Source organism: Aythya marila (genome assembly GCF_965140915.1).
Source record: "Aythya marila genome assembly, chromosome: 11".
NCBI lineage: Eukaryota > Metazoa > Chordata > Aves > Anseriformes > Anatidae > Aythya > Aythya marila.
Window position 1 is genome coordinate 4,050,614 of NC_139052.1, and position 21,740 is coordinate 4,072,353.

A 21,740-nucleotide genomic window follows, 5' to 3' on the forward strand; every position below is an offset into this window, starting at 1 on the left:
GAATTATAAAAGTCCAAATGCAGTGAAACTAAAGGGTTTATCTTCAAAGGACACTCAGTGAAAACTTAATTAAACACTTTAAATAGAATGAATGTGTATTAAATCCATGTGTGGATGCTTTTTTGAGAAAGAAAACGTTGTATGTTCAAATTAGTTTTAGTTCTGTTAGCCATCAAATTAGGTTAGAATGACTTATGGATAATTGAAATTCATTTAAATTATTAATTTACTAGTGTTTAAGTGTGTACAGAGAAGTTTAGAATTACTCAGAGACTTTTATATAGATCATTCCTATGTAGACAGCTCTTAAGACTTAACTTCTTTTCTTAAGTATAAAGGACTATTGAAAAAAAGTTAGATTAATAATGGCCATCACTAAAAGTAACAGTAAAAGATATAGGAGCAAAATATTGTGTCCCAGTATAAACAGTATCATCAGTAAGTTTGATTGATAAGGCATGTGATTTTTCTAACACCAGGTGAGAGCAACTCTGGAAAAAGTAAGAAAGAAAATGTATGGGGAATATGATGAAATGAAACGAAAAATACAACAGCTTACGAATGAACTGAAAGTAAGTATGCATTCAATTGTAGGGAAAGAATAACTGTCCCTGTACTATCTAGAGACATTTTTCTCTCTTTTTTTTTTTTTTTTTTTAATTACTTATTTATTTATTTTGCTTTAGAAAAACAGAAATAATATCTCAAACCATTCTGGTTTGTTCTGTAACGTGACATATTTACCTTCTTTTATTTATCTACCTTTTCCCTCCAGCAAGGTAAAGTAGGACAGGGATGCTTTTGCATATGGAATTAATTGCCTGTTTCTTGGAAATAGAAGAACAATCTTGATAGCATCATCTGAGTGCATGCTCATTCTAGACAATTTAGGAATTATTGGAGGTGTTTGGAGCAGTCATCTGCCAGGTGATTTGAAAAATATCAATTCTATAATTATGAGTGACGTGCAACTTCAAGTTGGTGTAATATCAACAGACTTTGTTCTGTTTTACTGACTCTATTGTTTAAACATGATAGTAAAAGAAGTAGTAATATTACTGAGTATTAAAGTGCATGGCATTCCTAAAATGACTTACCTTTTGGTTCTTAATGGAACCTTGTGATGGTCATTTGATGACCTTTCTTCTGATGTGTGCTTTAGCAATAAATGCTGCTGCAGTGTGTAGAAATGCTATTCATCTATTTAAGCTGGGTTCTTAGTTCCAAAAAGTTCCCCTGAAAACCTGCTGTGGAATTTATATTCAATACTGTTATTCACAGCCCTGGTTCAGAAGAAGCTTTGACAATTAAACATAGCCTGACTCTTAAGGGTCTGGGACCCTGTCTTGTGCCCTTCAGACAGTCTTATTTGGAGACTGTTAGTTCCCTGCATGCTGTATTTATGCATAGAGATCACAACACAGAACAGAAATCTGTGGCAAGTAGTATACTTAAATAAAATAATAATAATAAAAAAATCACCCCAACTTGAGAGGAAGGAGAGAAAACTGAATTAATTAGTCTTGATGCCAGCGAGGTGCACCCCCGATTGAGTACCATGTAGGCAAATGCTGACTAAGATGTGGTGTTGTCTTCTTTGTGGCTGGTCCTTACTGAGGACGAGTGATGATATTCTGTATTTCTGGATCTTACACTTGACCAGTAAAAATCGTGCCTGAGTCTGAAAATCACTGGGGATAATGACCAGCTCTTTCAGAATCTCTAGTTCTGAAGCAAATGTACAGTTTACGAAGGATTCCTTCTGACATAAACAGCACACTGAGACATTCCCCACCCTGTTTCTTAGTATTTTAGAGTTCCTGAAATAAAGTCCAGGTGTTCTTCTACCTAATAACATACGCTTTTTGATTTGATTGTTTTTTTTTTTTTTTACATCAATGCCATCCTACATGCTATTTGAGGATCCTATTTAAAATCCTTTCTATACTCTTTGCTTCAGCTTTAAATCACTACACTTTTTTCTCCATTAATTTCCAGGGCTACTTTTTGTTCATGGAGTTTGTTTGAAGTTTGTACTTCAAATACTCAGCCCTGGGCAGTATGTTTCTTCACACAAGTTCTTATCTTGCAACTTTCTTAATCCATGCAAAGCATTTCTGCTTTTGTTTGTTTGTTTGTTTTACCTGAGCACACATTTGTATAGGGTTAACAGTAACTACTTGGCTTCTGCTCCCTGTGTTGATCTAATCCATGTATGACTTGGTTACTAAACACTAATTGTTCTCCATATCGGTCCCTGGTGTTCTTATGCTTTTATCGAGAAACAAATCTCATTTATCAAAGAATCCAAGTTGGGCTGGCCTCCATTAGTAACATTTTTTTTCCTCTTTTATTACTGAATGTTTCATAATAATTTACATTGTTTTGAGTTTCTGTCTCCTCTTAAATGATGTCATTTTGTGCTTTTATTCCCTCCAGTTTTAAGCATGTGTGTGTTTGTATAACAGATGACAAATTTTTGTATAACATAGCTCTCTGCTGACTTCTCCTGCCTGCTTCATATTGTTTCATCCTTGAGTCGTCTTGGTGTTGCTTCTTTATGTATCCAGTTAGTCATTTCCTTCTTAATTAAGGCTATTCTACAGTTCACCCAAACCTTTCTAGATGTCTTCTTTTCTTGCATTCTTCTGGTTTTCACCCTGTGACTTTTTATAGTCCACCCACTCTGTCTATATAAGCTTTCTGCCAAGTGTTCCAAGTGTGCCAAGTGTTCTCTTGTCCTTTCAGAAAACAGACAGGTTTTACACTGATTACAGATCAGCAACAAACATAGCTACTTGTGCCTTGTTTCTGTTAGCATATTTGAATTATAAATTTTGTTTGTATGTTTTTGAGGTGCAGGGACGTGGTTTGTATACTTTAAGCATCCTAGTACTGTGGAAATTAACCATGGGGTCTGTCTATTCTGTAGGTCCCTTTGAAGCAATAGGTAAACTTGATCATTATTCTATATAAAACTTCTTTTTTTTTCCTGCTCAGGTGACAAATGCTCATCAGGAATCCTTAGAGAATCATGTGCGAGTGCAGGCTGCAGCCTTAGATAGCTTTAGTGAAATGAACAGCTCCTTGACATCAGCATCAATAGACTTGCAGGTACATTTTAATAGCTGTTTCACAGCTGACAACTTCATTTTCTGACGTGCATTTAAAAGTGTACATTAAACATGGATAACAAATACAGATTCTAACACTAAGCTAGTCCATAAAGTCTTGTCTTGGGTATCTGAGGCATCTAATTTAAGAAACTAAGGAAAAAAATCTGCAACTATTTTGTAACAACAATTTAAAAAGTGTACACTCAAGAGATACTGATCTGCAGCAGACTAATGTCACTAGTCATGTCTTTACAGAATATTGTAAGGTGACGATGTAATTTGTTCTGTATTAAGCAAAATAGAACATCTTCTGTCTTATACCTACCTTCACCAGGTAATAGAAATGGAAGTGGCATGTGTGGATGCTAATAAGTACTGGTGATGTTGTATATACCTGTGAAATCTAGGGGGAGGGAGAATGCGGGAACATATTTTCTGTTTTAAAGACTTTCAAATTCCCATGTATCTGAGCTCAACAATTAATGATCCTGTTTTCTTGTATGTCACAGTTTTTCTCACTTTAATGTGTTTAAAATGTATAGCATGGATCTTGGAGAGGAGAAAGGAAGACTGTTGGGAATAACATTTGTACTAAAATGTATCCATATTCCTTTTTTTCTTTTCTTTTTTAATAGTGCTCCAGGACTTGATTTCAATGAATATGTTCCTCATGGAAATTCCTTCTAGGAAACCAAATACAAAAAAAGTCAGAATTTTATATGTTAAAACTTTCAAAACTGTTCATGTTGTGTTGACTAATCATGAATCTCTTAAATGTTTTTTTCTATTCCATAATCTCTTGACCACATTAGCAAACTAGATTATTTGCGATTTTTAATATGTGGTTTGCCTCTTTCTTCCAGAAAACTCTAGTGGATGTTACTTTGGAGAACACTGATATAAGGGAACAAATAAGGAATTTAAAACACACACATGAGCAATCTATGGAAAAGCTGAGAGAGAAGCAAAAACAACTGGAAACAGCACAAATTGAAAATCAGTTACTGAAATTAAAGGTACAGTATATAAACTCCCCTGAAGATATTGCACAGTAAGGGCATTTAGGAATATATTAAATGAATTCCTTGGCCTTATTTGTGAAGGATTCTTCATCCATCACACCTTGCTCGTTCTCTAGAGCTGTCATATTCCTGTGAAATGGTTCTGTATTAATAACAAAGAATCCCAGCTGGCAGCAGTCAGTCTTTCCATGACATGGGATTACTCTCCAGAGATGTTGGCAGGTGGAAGTTCAAACTATTAAAAGGTAATTAGTGTCCATTTGTGTAAGTAAAGGGACTTTATAACTTTACACAGTGCTGTAAGAATGTCTTGATGTTGAGCCTGCTTATATGGTACTGCTTAGTTTTTAGTAGGTAATCAAGTTTTATGAACATACGGTCAGCAGATAAGTGCTGTAGCAGCAAGTGTTTTGGAAAGAGAATTAAGCTATTTCTTTCAGAGAAATGCAAGGGAATAAAATGCAAACTATATGGTTTTACATGGCAGAAAGCTTGACCATTTTCTCATTACAATAGCTGAGGTTGGAGAACTTGCTTAAGAATACCATGACAGATGCCATAGTGCATCAATATTTTAATGCTTGTTTTCACTATCCTCATTGCTCAAGTTATAAGCAAACAAATGATGGAGACTCAGTGCCAGGGATCATACTCCAGTTCAATATATCTCAAGGAATTTGGGTTCTGATTGTTGGCTTTTTCTGAATTACATGATTCTTTCAGGCTTTCTATAGCATGAAAGGTTTTGTGTTACAGTGAAACTTAATTTATCTTCAGTCCCACCCACAAAGTGCAAGTTACTACCTCTGTGCCAGTATCAGTCTGTGAGTTCCAAAGAGGGCAATTGTAGAACAAGTGGAGTCGTTCAGAGCTTAGTCCCTTGTCAAAGGATGAAATACACTGTTGTTATCCTACAGGGCACTAGGACAGTTGTTCCCACCATGTAAGATAAACACAAGATTTTAATAAATCATTCGGTCCTTGAAGTGAAGAAAACAAACAAAATAAATGCACAACGAAGACCTTGCAATCAGAACAAGGTATTTAGTGGTTTTGTAAGCTTTAGTGATGAGCAAGGAACACTTTATTCTTTTCTCAGATGACAGTGTATTCGCATCTCCCTGATGTGGCTTTAGCAGCCACAGCATTCCAGTATAACCATTTCTGATTTATAGAATGTGCATTAAGAGAGCTAAGTCCTAGATGAACTATTTTACTTTGCTTTTTATTGCAGTTTACAGAGTAGATGGGTTTATGCTGTAAGTGTATTATCTTGTGTTTAATCAATGAGGGTGTGGTTCAGTGAGTGTTTTGAACGCACATAAGGGGGAAATCCTGTCTCTGAATTACCATTCTTGCCCTCTTCCCTGTAACAGTTGTAGAGTTTCTGGTCCTGTGGTTAAAAATTAACCCTCCCTTACTCCTGGGTGTTTTCAGTCTGAGTTGTTCACTGATCAACTTTGCTCCATGGTCACCCCAGTTCCTGTGCTGGCTGTCAGAGCAGTATGTGAAAAAGCAAGAGAGAGGAGGGAGGGTGCAGCTGTGTCTTCTGGTTAGCAGCACATACTTATGTTCAGCTTAAAGTAATCGTTGCTTAGAGAGTTGGTGGCTATCTAGAAACGGGAGTCTACACCATCTCCTACACCATTTCTAATCTACATTTCAATAAAATGGCAGGAAACAAAACTTTTTCCATGGGGAAACAAACAGTGACTTGGAGGCTGTTATGGAAGGGCTCAGTAAAGAGGTGTGGCCTGGTGCTCTACAAGTGCTGGCTAGTTAAATACAACCAACGTGAAACTAGATGAAGTGGTAACTTCTACAAATTTGAATAAGTTCTACATTGGCGAAGCATTGCAATGGTTTTGATGTAAATGACAATCTGCTTCAATAATGTCAAATTTATAACAAGGTGGAACTGAAATTCAAGGTGTTATTCTTGCATCATGTGAGTTTCATTTCTCCTGCTGACAGCAGTGCTCTGCTGACAGATGGGTCATCCATGACTTTCATCCTATTCTCTCTTATAGGTGGAATCATCACAAGAAGCCAATGCTGAAGTCATGAGAGAGATGACAAGAAAACTGTATAGTCAATATGAAGAAAAAATGAGAGAAGAGGAACAGAAACATAAAGCTGAGAAAGAAATCCTCCTAGTACGTATAGCTGGTCTGTGGCACTTCGTTTGGGTGTCATTTCTCAGTCACCTAGTAATGGAGAGTTTTTTACTCCAGAGTGTACATATGCTACTTCACTCCTTTCTCTGTGACTAGTCATGCCACTGTTACGAAGTTTTCCAAGCTATTGGGGTTGTAGGGCTGAATAAAGAACGTTCAAACACAGTAACAGTAATGATAATGTTGATTTCAAAATCTGAAATGGAGTAAGTTGGCTTTTTTTACTTCCATTCCTCTAAAAAGAGGAAAACGGGATGTCCAATTTTATTGATATTTTTAAAAGGGATGGAGGGACAATTTCACTGGACACTAGGGGAGCAATAAATCTTTCTGCCCACTGGTTTTGGTCCACCCCCAAGTAAAACCTAACTTTGATCAGTTTGTCATTGTGTTCTTCTACCTGGTAAAGATAGATAATGACTGAGACTGAAGGTAGATTCTCTAGCTTCTTCCTATTCCTATAGTTTTATATGTGAAGAAAGTACATAGCTGAACAGGGTAAATGGTAGTGTTTAAAATGCTGTCAACTGGAATAGCATATTTTCTTGTGCTGTTACTTCACGAAATACTCAGAAGGGAGAACAAATATCTAAGAAATGGGGAAATGTTTTTCTCATATTTTCATAATGATGCTTTACAAATATGTATGCACTTCAGAGTGCCCCAGATCTTCTGTTACATAAAATTAAAGTTTAGGGTCACAGCTTTTCCAGACTTCTGGGCAAGTAGAGTGAAAAGCCTTGAGCTTTGCTTAAAAACTATTAGCCTGGTTCTTTGGGCTAAAAAATGTTTATTCCTTATTAACATATCACATGTTATCAGATTTTTCATATTATATGTTAATGTGATTGTAAATGTTCTCGTTTAAAGGAGGAAACAAATCGGCTTCTGAAAGCTATTGAAGAGGCAAACAAAAAGATGCAAATTACAGAAACAAGTATACAAGAGAAAGATCAGAGAATTGGTGAGCTGGATCGACTGATTGAACGCATGGAAGAGGTATGAGAGTTCATTGCTTGCATTTTTTAAAGAAAGTGCATAATTATATGAAGGGAATTTGATTTTTTTTTTTTTTTTTGAAATTGCCTGCTGCTTAGTACCCTGCTCAGTGACATACCATTGCTGTTTGTATCTTATGAGTTATTGCATCCATGTAAGTAAATGCACCTGGACTACTGAAGAGACACTGTGATTAAGTGGGTCTTCTATTTTTCTAGTTGTGTCAACAGTTAGAGCTGCTTAAGGTGTCAACATTTATTTACTAAACCATCATTTCCTTCAGTGTCCAAGGTCTCCCTAGTCTAACGATGTAGTCATATATGACCTGAATTCTCTTAAAAATGCTGTTGGTAGGTCCACTAAAATATATTTTAGTTAGGTAGATTAAGACCCTATTATTATTAAGTTGTCTATTCGGACTGGAATTGCATCTCCAAATTTATCCATGATTCAATGAAATGCTAAACTGCGGGCTTCAAACTAAAAGTTTTTGGGGGATTTTTTGCAGATATCTAGCAGCTACTTACTTTTCAAAGATTTCTAATTTATTTAGATTATGACTTTGTTTTCTGGTATCATTCACCTAACTGAGAATGAATGTTATTGTTTAGTCCTTAGACTGAAGAGTGTCACTCTCAAAGGCATAAGAGCAGCCCTTCTGTAAGACTCCAATACTTTTGGATGTACTTGTGTTTTTCTCCTTTAACTCAATAGCAGGCTTCTCATTATCTTTAAAGATCTGGGCCTTGCTATCTAGAATATAGAATAGAGAACATACTGGGAAATTCTAGTAAGTGGATAGAGTAGTCTTCTGGTCTTACAAGTGAAGCATTTTTTCACCAGCTTTATTAAATATTTGCTACTACTGAAATTTTTTTATAAGACAGTCTTGTTGTCTTCACTGGTTAGTCTGATGTGCATTTATATTGAGCCACTTTTGTCTGATGCTTGCAAGTAGAATTAGTGATTACACTGAGAAATGTTAGCTTAATATGCCCCTTATCAACTTGATCTGGGTTTTGGCATACCACTTGTAAGTATCATGCAGTGAAAAAAGGATTGTAATATAGTTCTTACAGTACAGATAAGTTTCAGGTTATTTAATTTGCTGATATCTGCCGGATATTTGCAGAGTAAAACTGAACGACTCTGTTAAATTCCCATTAAAGTGGATAGCTTCTGTTAATTTGTGTTAACAGTTCCCAATTCCTGATCGATCTTCACAAGCACTATGTTTGTGGATGCCCAGAAGATAAACAGGAACATTTTTTGATTTGGGTGGAATATGGGGTAGAGGTAGAGGGAAGGAATAGAGCAATAGCTTTTATCTCTGCCTTGGGCTAAGATTTCTTTTTGGAGGGATAAAATGGAAAATATGAGACTTATGTAGTTAAAGATTGTGAGGACTCATCTCTATTCAAAAATTTCAGTTTCAAGTACAGCTGCACATCTTCAAAAGGGAAATTGAAAAATCTGATCTTATTTCTGTGTATTTTTTTATTTTTGAATTTGATTTTATTATTTGCATTCTGTGGTCCTTGGCTATAGGATATACATGAATCCTCTGTAAAAAATGTAAATTTTGTTTAATTAGTTTCTATTTTAATTTCAAAAATGATCTTTTAAATTGCAATGAAATATGCATAGTAAAGCCTTTATATATTGACATATGGAGAACTGAAGGATAGCATTTATTGTTGTTTAGGAACGTCACCAGCTGCAAAAACAACTGGAACTAAATGAAATACAAATATCTGGAGCAAAATCTGAAAACTCCGACAGTGAGAGGTAAGATATGTCTTGTTTGTGGAACTAAATATTTGTTAGTGTTGTTAGGTAACTTCAGGGGGTCAGTTGCTTTGTTTGTTTTTGAAGACATCTGAATTTTATTTTTCCTAACTTTAACACTGTTTAGGAGAGATAATCCATCTGATGAGTTCCTTTATTTAGATACAAACTATCATTTCCATGCATTTTTCCCGAAAAGTTTTTGTAAACATGCAAAGTACATTTTAGATGGAACACACAGTGACATATTTGTAGATTGATTTTTCTTAAATCTGCATTCCCAAATTCTGCATAGTATGATCTTGCCTATGAGTACTTTGATCGTCTCCTTCTAGACTGTTCAATACAGTTTTAAAAGAAAATACATTCTGTATAAATATTAAGCTATAGGATAAAAAGGTCCATCTTTGAAAAGATGAACTCATGATGACAGCAAAAGTTCTGCATATGACTGCCAACATTTCTTATGTATAAAAGAGGGAGAATGGAATATATTTGAGGCTTGGAGAAGTGTATCCACAAATGTGAGGGACGTTAACATACGCACATGAACAAATGAAGGTGTGTAAAAAAAAAAAAAAAAAAAAATCTGTCATGTAACATCACAGTGCAGAAATAAGCTGTGGAGTTAGTTATTTGAGGAAAGTTCAAGGTCATGTTATTGGCAGTGAGACCTCTGTGAATGGTTCTGCAAATCATGAGGTTTAGAAGGAAGAGCTGGTGATGTTGGCACCCGAATGTGCTGTTTCTGCCAATGGGTGGCATGTGCATCCATTGCTACTTTGAGACTGACAAAGCACCACAACTAGGCAAAATGAATTTATGTGATACTACTTGAATGGATAAAGATGAATTTTAAGCAGCCACTGAATAATCACACTTGATTACTACTAATATTTCTGGGGCACCTAGACGCTCAGTTTTAAAGTTTTGACATCCCACTATTCTTTATGAAGTATAATCATAAAAAGGAGTCCCTGCCCAGAGCATCTTACTAGTTGTATTGAAGTGACCTGCTTATCTGGTTGCAGGAAAAAAACATCTTTTTACGTCAGCCTGTTAAAATAACAGTTTAGAGTGTACAGATGTTGCATGCAACATAGAATTTGGAGATGTAAGATAATTGCCTTCTTTCTTTACGACCAGATAGCAGATACTCTTCTCACTTCAGTGAATATTGCCCTGTCCACTCAGCATGAAAAGTTATGCTGCATTAATAAGGGTAAAGGAAAGACAGAAATTTGTGCGGTGCAATGCGAACAAGCATGTGGTTGTAATCTATGTAATTCAAGCAATGAATCTCTATTCAGATGCTGAGGTCTGTTCTTAACTTCTCTTCACCTGTGTGTTCCTAGTCAGACACTTACCTCCACATGAGCAATGACATCTGCTGTTTCTCTATTACTATCAGTACATAAAATTTGGAATCTTTCAATGAGAGACCAGCTCTGTGTTACAATTGCAATCAAAATGGAAACTTATTTTGTGAGATCTTAATATGCAGGATTGAAAAACCTGCAGCAGTGCCTTGATTTTTTGAGTCCTTGTCAAAGTGCTGCAGTTACAGTTTTGTAGACTACTTTACTGTTAATAGAAACTCTTTATGGGAGAGAAACAGCATACAATTCAGTCATTCATTGGAATCATGTCATACAGTTTGCCATCTGCTGCTTTGCCTTAAAATGGTCGTTCTGTTTGCAGCTTCAGCAGTTTCTTCTGCTGTACACAGAGCAGGATGAAAAAAATCCTTTTTGTTTTTGAATCTCCTCCTCCACTTCTCAAATCCTGTCCAGTCCTAACCATAGGAGTACAGAAGTTTATTTTGCAGGCAAATGATTGATTTCTTTAAGCATTTCAAGAATTGTTCATTCAGATAAACAAACAAACAAACAACAACAACAAACAGATGTTCCCATGCTTCCCTCCTGTTTCTTCACATATTCTAAAACTACTTTCCTGGCAAGCTGTCAAGTCAACTTGTGATAGGAGTTCTGAGGGTGTTCTATTTCTGTGTAAAACTGCTTTGAAGAAATACAGTACCTGTCTGCAAAGTCATACATAGAAACTTTAAACATCCATGCCAGTTCCTGCTGACTGTTGCTGACTTAAAACTACTCCAGTTAGCATTCTAGTACTGTTGGCAACTATGCCAAATCCTTGATTCATGGCAGCCCTATAGTAGGAGAGCATTTAAAAGGACACCTTCAGATGTGCCTCCTGGCTTCTATTTAGTATGCATTACCAAGAAGTTTGCAGGTGCTACTAAGTCCATATAATTGTGCCTTTCTGGTGATAAAGATCTAGTTGTCTAAATGCCAAGAAAAAACAGACATCTCAAGGAGACAAGCTTTATTATATCATTTAATTGTCAGCACTTTGGGCTCTGAGTAAGCACACCAGTATGTGCGACAAAGGTGAGTTAACATGGGTGGAGACAGCACCTTTGACTACAAGAGTACCATTAGAACGTACTTTATACAAATAAAATCCACGTCTGCCAGTGGAATTTGGCTTGTCTACCTGTGGACTTAATCTTCCTGATTTGTGATGGGATTATGGCAATTTGTTCTTGTTTTGCTCATACTGCATACCTCCACATTTATATGCTTAATTCTTCCATCTTTTGCTAGGTCACAGCATTTGGAGGAGGTAGCAGCAAGCCTAAGGGAGCGAATCAAACATCTGGATGATATGGTCCACTGCCAACAGAAGAAAGTCAAGCACATGGTTGAGGAGGTGAGATCCAGTAAAACAATGTATTTTTGACTCTTCTGGGAATGATGATTCTTTTAGTACATAATCCAGAGAGCTATGTTCTGTGTGCAATTTCCTTATGCCACTTGAGTTACAAATACAATAGAAGATGAGTTAAGCATCTGAAGCTAGTAAAGCAGAAAGAGAAGCTAAAAGCAGTTTAATCCAGTGGTTTTTGGCTTATATACTGTGATCTTTGGGCTGACTCAAGTCTTTGAGCTCTTTATGTCAGTCCAGGAAATACAACTTAACTTGAAGCATTCGGAGTGCAGAAACAGGGCAGATTAGTTATTAAGGGTCTTCTTTCTATACACAAGGGTAAGGTAGAAGCTGCCCTTTATATTTTATGATTCAGTTCCTCACAGAAATAGCAGGACAAATACAGATTTCAACTTCAAAACAAACAAACAAAAAAACCCAACAACTTGTTCTTGGGATATCATCATAGCTGATCTAATTTTCTGCAAAATTATAAGCATCATTTTGCTGGAAAGCTGCTTTAAGTTACAGGCTACCTACACGCCAAGAAACCATTCAGCAGTCAGAAAGCTGTGATTGCAGACATTTCTGTTTCTCCAGGTGAATGATAGAGTGACATGGGATATATGTAAATTGTTTAAATTGGAGCTATACAAAACAAACTGACAGCACTATTATGCTGAGCCTTGTTCCTGCACAGAGGATGGGCATTCGTGAAATATCTCTTACTTGTATTTCGACATCACACATCCACAAAATCAAATGTTTGCAAACTATTTTATTCTAAGGCATTCTTTCTGCATTCATAATATGCTATTAGAGGATTTCTGATTAGACTTGCATTTTTTCTTATTTATCGAAGTATTATTACACCTCTGTCTATATGCTATTTGCCTATATCTATCTTGCTTTATATTTTGGTTACAAGATTCTGATGCAGTCCTGATATATGATCAGGTGTTTGATACTAAGTTATCCTGTCTTACATGCAGAGAGATGCAAAACTGAGTAGAAAAAAAGGGGATGCATTCTCTTTGCATTCAAGTTCTTCCATCACATATATTCAATAGTGTACTGTTATAAAGTCTTGAGGTTTTCTAGTTCAGCTTGCCTTTTTTTTTTTTTTTCTTCTCACTACTTTCAAGCATCACAGAAGGTTGTCTAAAACTGGGCTAGCAGTCTTTATGCCACAGTACTCTATTAAGGAAAACATCTCCAATCTAATTAATCTGGAACAGTTATTTAATCTGGAGTCTATTTTATATTTCAGTAAGTCAACCAGAATATTGTGAGATTTTTTTTTTCCCTACTCAAAAGTACTACAGGACTTGTCACTTTGATATTTGTGGCAACCCAGATGATTCTAGTAATACATACTACATTACGTGTATTCTAAAGCGCTTAATGTAACGACCTCTAGTGGACTGTGTTGGTATGAGAAACATTAAATTCCATGGAGTGTTTTGGCAAAAACAGGTATAAAGCTTGGGCCAGTGATTATTATATCAAAAATAATAGTTTTAATTGGAGAGTTTAGCTTTCTGATTCCTTGTAGTATGTATCTACTGGTGTATTCATCTACACAGAAAGCCCTTCTGTTGTGGTTTAACCCGGCTGGCAGCTAAACACCACACAGCCGTTCGCTCACCCTCCCCCCTCCCTCTCTGGGACGAGGGAGAGAAATGGAAAGTGAAGCCCGTGAGTTGAGATAAAGACAGTTTAATAAGACAGGAAAATAATAATAACAATAATAATAATAACAATAATAATAATAATGATACAATGATGATAATAGTACTACTACTAATAATGTGTACAAACAAGTGATGCACAATGCAATTGCTCACCACCCGCTGACCGATGCCCAGCCTAACCCCGAGCAGTCCGGCCCCCTCCCCCCGGCTAGCCACCCCTATGTATTGTTTAGCATGACGTCAGATGGTATGGAATACCCCTTTGGCTAGTTTGGGTCACCTGTCCTGGGTCTGTCCCCTCCCAGCTTTTGCTGCACCCCCAGCCTGCCTGTTGGCAGGACAGAGCAAAAGGCTGAGATGTCCTTGGCTTGGTATAAGCACTGCTCTGCAACAATTAAGACATCGGGGTGTTATCAGCACTCTTCTCATCCTAAGCCAAAACACAGCATTCCACCAGCTACTAGGAAGAAAATTAACTCTGTTCTAACTGAAACCAGGACACCTTCCAGATCTTCTGGTCATCCTCTTTAAAAAGTAGAATGTTAGATGTCTAACTCACTACTAACTCACTGCTTAACTGTCAAATATAACTAATTTATTTGCTGTCTGGCTACCTACTTTTCAAAATCAATTAACACTCTGCAAATCATTTTTTGCTGTGTATAGAGAATATACCTTATTTTTCCTTTTATTCCTTGTCTGTTTTATTTTTCTTTTAATACAGTTAACTTGAAAGCTGCATGAACACTTGTAACTGCATTATATTCTGATTAGTGAACTAACTAAGATTTCAGTAGCAGAAATTTGATCAGGTCCAATGGTGCCAAATAAATTAGGCACTTAATTTCTTTTTAATTTCATGGTGTCTGTGGTGTATGTTTCAGGTGTCTGTGGTGTATGTTTCAGAAAATAACTACCATATTGCTGGCATGCTCCATTTAAACCTTTTTTAATTAAAGGCTTAAAAATAGTAGCTTTAATTGGGTACAGAGAGTTGTAGTTGCCCACTGTGGGGAAGAAAGCATTGCAGATGTGTATGCCCTTTAAAAATCAGAACTACGCATATGCATGGCATTGTTTTGTGTCTCTTCTGTACGTAAACATTAGAAAAGTGTTTTAAGGTTCACTTTCAGCAACACTTATTAACTATGCCATAGTAGTTGAGAAACTGACAACAAAAATACTTCTTAAAAGGTAGGACATTGAAAGAGAATACTATCTGAAGAGATGATGTGGAGATGTTAAAAACTAGTGAGCAGTAGCACTAAAACACACTAGAGTAGATAGGGAAGATTTTGTAATTTTACTGCTGTCTGAGTCCCAGGAAATGTGCTCATCAGAGTATACTTGAAAAATACGTATCTCTCTGCATTAAATTTAACCTAATGCAGAATGTAGTGGCTAGGAGGATCAAGTAAAATCCCATGTGAACCTGCCATGTTACTTGTCATTGAAATACTTTTATGGCTGGTATCTGTAAAATAACGTTACATCTTAGGGTTTATGAGGGTATTATAATGATCAATAACTTGTATTTAAATAATATAATTGAGAAAGAATGACCTTAGGAGCTAGAAAGCATGCTCTCTGAAACTCTTAGCTTCTCTGATGCATGGGAATAGACTGCTAACAGGCTAACCTGGGAAACCCAGAACAGAAGTAGCATAACAGTCAAAATTATCAGCAGTATTTTTGTTAGAAATTGCAAAACAAACAAACAAACAAACAAAAAAAGATACTCTATGAACCAGGTGAACAAATGTCTAAACACTTGCTTGACTACAGGATAAGCTTAGTGTTTAGTATTCAGCTTGGTATATTCAGATATAGCTCTGAAGTATAAATGGACATTTATTCTTTCAGTGTAAACCATGACAGATTTGTGCTGTTAGCATCGCCAATTTAGACAAAGTGCAGCTACAGAAATGAACATCATTTCAAAGTGGTGCTTAACAACCAAAATATGCTGCTTCGAATTCATATGGAAAACTGTCAAAATTGAAAAAGTACTCAGACAAATCTGATGGCTGAAAAATCACAAAATAGATTGCTGTTCAGTACTTTTTTAGGGAAAGATGGTGGATCACATGCAAGTGATAAATGGGAGGCATTCTTGACAGCAAGCAGTCAAGAGGCAAGTGAAAGGAAGAGCGTTAGTTTGGAGTTTTGAGATGCAATAGGCAGCTCTAACACCTTTAGTGCTGTTTTAATAGCATTTAAAATGTGTTAGGAGGCTGTTGTCAGTCCTAATCTAGGCATGCAGGAAAGGGGATGCTGACAAAGAAGCACCCATTGTAGAAGGCATAGGGGAAAAGAGTATTAAAGTTTTCATTTCCAAAGGACCCATCTTGCTGATATTGAATGCAGTAAATATGCAAATTGCCTTTGGTGGAACTGAACCCAAGCAGAGGAAAATCACAGTTCAGTGTGGTTATGTGACATTTCAGGCATTAATAAAACCTTCTTCAATTTGACCTAGACAGACCAGTCATAAACAGGAGCATGGAAAACAGTTTTCAGAAGAAAATAAAAGATAAAATAAGAGTTAAAATTAAAGATATTTAAAAAAAAAGAAAAAGACAGAAAACGAGGAAAAATTCTGGAAGTTTTCTTGAATCTGTGACCTTCAACATCTGTGTTACGTCCCTCACACAACCATTATTCAGCCTCTTAGGGTTTCTCTTCTGTGAAAACCAAGATCAGAAAGAACCTTCAGAGCAACAGCTGACCTGAAAGTTATCCAGCATAGTCTTCAAGCCTGATGTTACCATTGGAGAGAGACTGCAGATGTCTTAAGGCTTACAGATTTTTCCCTGCCATTGCAGCTGAAAGTGCAGGACTTACATTTGGCAAGTGTGCAGAAGTCCAGCCCCTATCTCCTATTTGTATGTAGCTGGCTTTCAAAAAAAAAAAAGAGAGAGAAAGAGATGGAATGGGTGACCTAAGAGCTCAGTGGTGAAATCAGTGAACATTAGTAATGATAAGACTGATTAGCTTCACTTCCTTTTATTTTAATCCCTCTCCTTTGTAGTCATTTTAAAATGTTGACTGGGCAGAGACAGGCTTTCAAAGGCAGGCCCCCAAATAGCCAGCTTGATCAGAAACAGAAAATTCACAGGGAGAATCCCAGCATGAAAGGTGGAAGGATGCAAACTTCAGACCCTTCCACTAAGGAGTTTCCAGTTCAGAGACTGAAGTGATAGGCAGATGGAGCCACAGGGGTGCTAGGGGAGGGTAGGGGAAGCTGCAACCACATTGCTTCTTTAAGGGTGGAAATGCTTCTGTGAGAGGGATGAAAGCTTGCTCTTTTAGGTTATCTATTCTGTATGGTCGGTCAGTTTAAACCACTTATGTCTGTGTAGGATAATGGAAATGGTTTAGTGTTAGATAAAGCTAAAAATCTTCAAATCCAAAAATTTATATGAGCAACAAAAGCATTTCTTGACATTATCTCCATTTCAGTCCTGGAGAGATTAAGAGAGATTTAGATTTGAAATCTGTGCAGTTGAAATTGAAATGGAATGCACTTTCATGGCACAAAAAGCTCATGTTGTACATGTTATTTAGTATTAAGAAGCAAGAGAGAGGAGAAAAGTATTTACATTTGTAAGCAAGGCAAGTGGGTTGATGCAGATATAAAGAGCTGTTCTGAAGGGGACTGAAAAGAGAAAAGGATATTTGATTCTGTGGCACAGAATTATCAACAGAACTCAGATTTCACATGGAATTCCCTAACTACTGAATTGAACTGTCTCTAGGTCATGGCCCATGAGCTGTTCTCCAGCTTTAGTCTCAGATTCGCTGGATAATAAATGGTGACCAAACACCAGAGAGAAGCTGTATCCTGCTCTGTTGTGGAAGATACTTGCATGAAAGGACAAAGTGCTGACGAGCAAGTGATGTTTTGTACTGCACAAATGAAGAATACAGAAGAAGTTTTCCCACCAAAGACTTAATAAACAGCTGAAAACTTCTCTATCAAAATACTCCAACTTGAGACACATTGAGAAATAGCCCGGTTTTAATATGGATATACAGTTTCAATTTTAGGTCAAGTTAAAGAAGACATACAGAAGCATAGAGGATGAGAAGATTAAATTATCAGCAACAGACAGAAGCCAAATTATTGCTAACCAAAATCTGCATTGTATAGTACCCATAGTAAAAGCAACAACAACAGCAACTGCAAAAACACAACAACAAATGTAGAAAGAAACCCACCCTGGGAGCTTGGAGGAAGAAAATATATGGCAGAACATAAATAATATCCCCGCAGTCCAAGTGTTCGTCATGCCTCAGTGGACTTGAGCAATGCAATACGTTGTTTATCTATTGGCAAAAGTAGAATCACTGCTGGAGTTCAGTGAGATTGTTTATACATTCATAGCATCAGCTCTTTCAGCTGGGAATTGCCTGGCCAAGTCATTAATTAGAAGACTTAAACATTGCTAAGGTAGTTCTTAATAAGGTGTGTAGAACTGTTAGACAAGGTGCTGATATTTATAATCCATTAGGACATCTGGGCCCTGTGGGCCTGCTGTAGGAATAGATGGACATCAAAGACTGCTCTAATACATTCATACAGGTCACTACTTTAGAAAGGTTGCCAAGTTGGTGCAATAACTTAAATCAATGAGTTGTTACTTTTTCTTTACATAAAATGGGAGTTTTAAAATACTAAGAAGTACTGATTTAAGGAGGACTAAAGGGAAAGGTGCTCATTTCTATTTGCTTTATTATGTTCCCTGAAAAAAATTTCAACACTAGCCTCTGATAAGTACTACTTAAGGTCCAGTGAAATACTGGAATCTTGAGTAAAATGTTGTTTTCCTTGTACAGCAACTGTCTGAGAGTTCAGGCTGATGTTGCAAAGTCTTGTCTGTCTCGTTTTGTATGGTGTAATATGTGTTTGTCCTGTGTTTAGTCATATTTACAACCAGTTTGTTCATGTCTCTGTATCAGTGTTACAGATGCCAAATTGATTTATGGCAGATGAATAAGGAAAATGCACGATACTTGAATAATATATAATATTTAACTATATTAGTACTGTCATATTGTGTTAAATATTTTAAATTAATGGAAGATATTATCAGGTGGTAAATATTGACTGAATTTACCTAACAGCTGGATCTGTTCCAATTCAATAGATAACTATATTTAAAGCCTCCAGAACTGTGACTAAGTATACAGAATAAAATCAAGTTTGCTACGTCAGACTTTCTTTATAAAGGCTCTACAGTTCGACATAACTTTAATTGTCTCTTATGATGCTTTTTCTTTCTCCTTTAATTGATTCATAGTTCTGTTGATTTCCCTTCTAATATCACTACTCCCCAGCAGTTATTTAGAGGACTCTTTCTTTCGGGTCTCTTGATACTCCTCTTGACTGTTCTTAGATCACAGAATCACAGAATCACAGAATTTTCTAGGTTGGAAGAGACCTCAAGGTCATCGAGTCCAACCTCCAACCTAACGCTAACAGCCCTCCACTAAACCATATCCCTAAGCTCTACATCTAAACGTCTTTTGAAGACTTCCAAGGATGGTGACTCCACCACTTCCCTGGGCAGCCTGTTCCAATGCCTCACAACCCTTTCAGTGAAGAAGTTCTTCCTAACATCTAGCCTAAAACTCCCCTGGCTCAACTTAAACCCATTCCCCCTCGTCCTGTCACCAGGCACGTGGGAGAACAGGCCAACCCCCACCTCGCTACAGCCTCCCTTGAGGTACCTAAAAAGAGCGATAAGGTCGCCCCTGAGCCTCCTCTTCTCCAGGCTGAACAAGCCCAGCTCCCTCAGCCGCTCCTCGTAGGACTTGTTCTCCAGGCCCCTCACCAGCTTCGTCGCCCTTCTCTGCACCCGCTCAAGCACCTCGATGTCCTTCTTGTAGCGAGGGGCCCAAAACTGAACACAGTACTCGAGGTGCGGCCTCACCAGAGCTGAGTACAGGGGGACGATCACCTAGCTAGATGCTCTACCCATGAAATCAATGAAATGCTGTTGACTTATACATCTATCTTTCTATCTTTACTGAAGTAGTTGGTTGACAGAGCAAAAGAAATTCAGGAGTGCAGCTCTTCCCAGAAAATATTTACACTGTCCATTCAAGTAGCATGAGAATTTCATCTGGTACTTGAGGTCACTTACTGGAGACCCCATAAGGTGCAGTAGGGAGAAATAAATGTATCTTCATTGATGTGACAGGCAAGAATTTAATTTTCTGGGAGATGCTACAAGATAAGGTGACAGTCTGGAAGTTGAGGGATTTTGAGAGAGATAACCTTGAGGTTTTAGAAGGAGGCAAAGGTATAGAGGTGGTAACAGCAATAGCACAAGGAGGAGAGAGCCTGAGGGGAAAAAAAAAAAAAAAAGTGGCATTAGTAATCCTCAGCCAGTGAATAAATTCAACAAGATTCACATTGTACGTGGGGGCCTGACAGGCTGATTCAGGCTGTCAACTGCAGTAGGTATGTGCAGTGCAAGCTGTACACCCAACACGACCTGTAGGGATCTTTATGGGTCTGGCCATGACTGAGAGAGATCAGGTGCCCCTTCCTGTGCTCAGCAGCCAAGTGTCAGGGATTGAAGTGGGGTAGACAAAGGGCTGAGTTTGTATGCCCTGTGTTGACCTGTTGGGTGCTCCCCAGCCTTGGGGTGGCCGAAGAGCACAGGATGCCTCTCAGTTCCTGGCAGACCAGGTAAGTTACAATACTGTAGCTTGGGCCTTGTTTCTCTTCCCTTACTAATTTCTGGCATAGTCATCTATTACCCAACAGGAGGAGGAAAGGCAGGAACAATGAATGCAGTGGAGTGGGGGAGCAAAGAGAGAACGAAGTGATAGGAAAAGAGGGTGATGTTGTGGCTCAGGACTGCTAAATTCGCATTTCTACTGTTAGCAGAACTGTCTTCAAAGGAAGGAGTGGGTGGGTCATTTAGCACAAATGACGTTCTTATGCAGATTTTTTTGATTGCTTAATGTGGGTGTGAGTAAATATTGGTGGAAAATTGGAGGAAAAAAAATGGCTAGTGAGTCTAACAATGCAAGGCATGGAAGAGGGGAGCACTAGGGAAAAGCCTGCCTGGGCATTTGTAGACAAGGTTGGAAGAAGAGAGTCTGAAGGCTACATCTCAGTAGTACTTGAGGAAAATGATGGAGAAATCTGTAAAGGGTAGTTGTGCAAAAGCTAGATTTGGGAGCAAGTTGCTGAGTTGGCTATGAGCTGAAATGCCAGAGCCTGCAGATACAGCAAGGGTGAGGTGGATTATAGGCCTTGGTCATTGCTCCTCCAAAATGTAGGAAGATCTTGGTGATATTTTTGTCCTGGAGTCAGTCCAGAAGTGACTCAGTCCAAGGAAATTCAGTCTTTGGCTTGCACTAATTTGTTTTTTACCCAAGAGTGGCCTGGCCACCACGTAGGCCTTTAGTTCAGTATTGTGTTTGACCTATCCTCCTTCACCTTTCCTTCTCCTTACCTCATATTCAACCAAAAGTCAAAATCTATTGCTCTGTCATCTGTTGTTCTCTTACTTCATACAACTCCTTGGATCAAAGACCCTCTTGAGATTATGTTTTGTGCAATACACGTCTAAGCATTATTATCTTAGTTTGCCATAAGTAAGATTTTTTTGGGAAAAAAGCCAATATAATGTTAAGGAACAGGCATTATTTTTATTGCTGAAGAGTTTTTACCCAACACCAGCATTATGAGCCACTGTCTTGTTACATTCCTCTCTCAAAGGACACCATCACACTTTTACGGTATGTGATGTGTCTTATATAAATGCACTGAATTAAGGTTTCATTTTATTTAATATAGTAATATTAGTAATATATTAATATAATCCTCCAAACTTATTCCTGTTTGTTTGTTTTTCTCCCCCTCCACCCGGTTTCCTCCAAGTGCATGTCCCCTTGAAGAGTAATTAAATCAGGTTAGCTCATTCCTGGTCTTCCCTAAGCTAATGGCATAAAATGATGTGTACCCAAATTCTTGTTCTCTAAATAAACTTTTTTTGTAGTAAACTACTCTGGTGGGATGTGTCATCCATGTCAAGCCTTGTGGTAGGCTTAAAGGTGTTTCAAAACTTTGGTGGAAGCCATTTCAGCCCTTGGACAGCAGTAGTGCTGAGACAATTAATTGTCCATGTGTTGGGGAGTACAGCAGGTGTGGATGTCGCATGGGTGCCCTGCTGTGCTCTGCCTTGTTCT

At 37.6% G+C, this 21,740-nt stretch overlaps 1 protein-coding gene across 1 annotated transcript in view; it reads left to right on the forward strand.

The window, feature by feature from the left end:
- The window catches only part of LOC309882243 (myocardial zonula adherens protein-like), a 57,356-nt gene that overhangs the window by 16,124 nt on the left and 19,492 nt on the right, over window positions 1-21,740 (forward strand). The window contains exons 4-10 of the mRNA XM_082769146.1: window positions 480-572; window positions 3,001-3,114; window positions 3,980-4,132; window positions 6,169-6,294; window positions 7,186-7,314; window positions 9,020-9,102; window positions 11,733-11,838. Of these exons, the coding sequence (XP_082625272.1) occupies window positions 480-572; window positions 3,001-3,114; window positions 3,980-4,132; window positions 6,169-6,294; window positions 7,186-7,314; window positions 9,020-9,102; window positions 11,733-11,838 (804 nt within the window). The remainder of the gene's footprint in view (window positions 1-479; window positions 573-3,000; window positions 3,115-3,979; window positions 4,133-6,168; window positions 6,295-7,185; window positions 7,315-9,019; window positions 9,103-11,732; window positions 11,839-21,740) is intronic.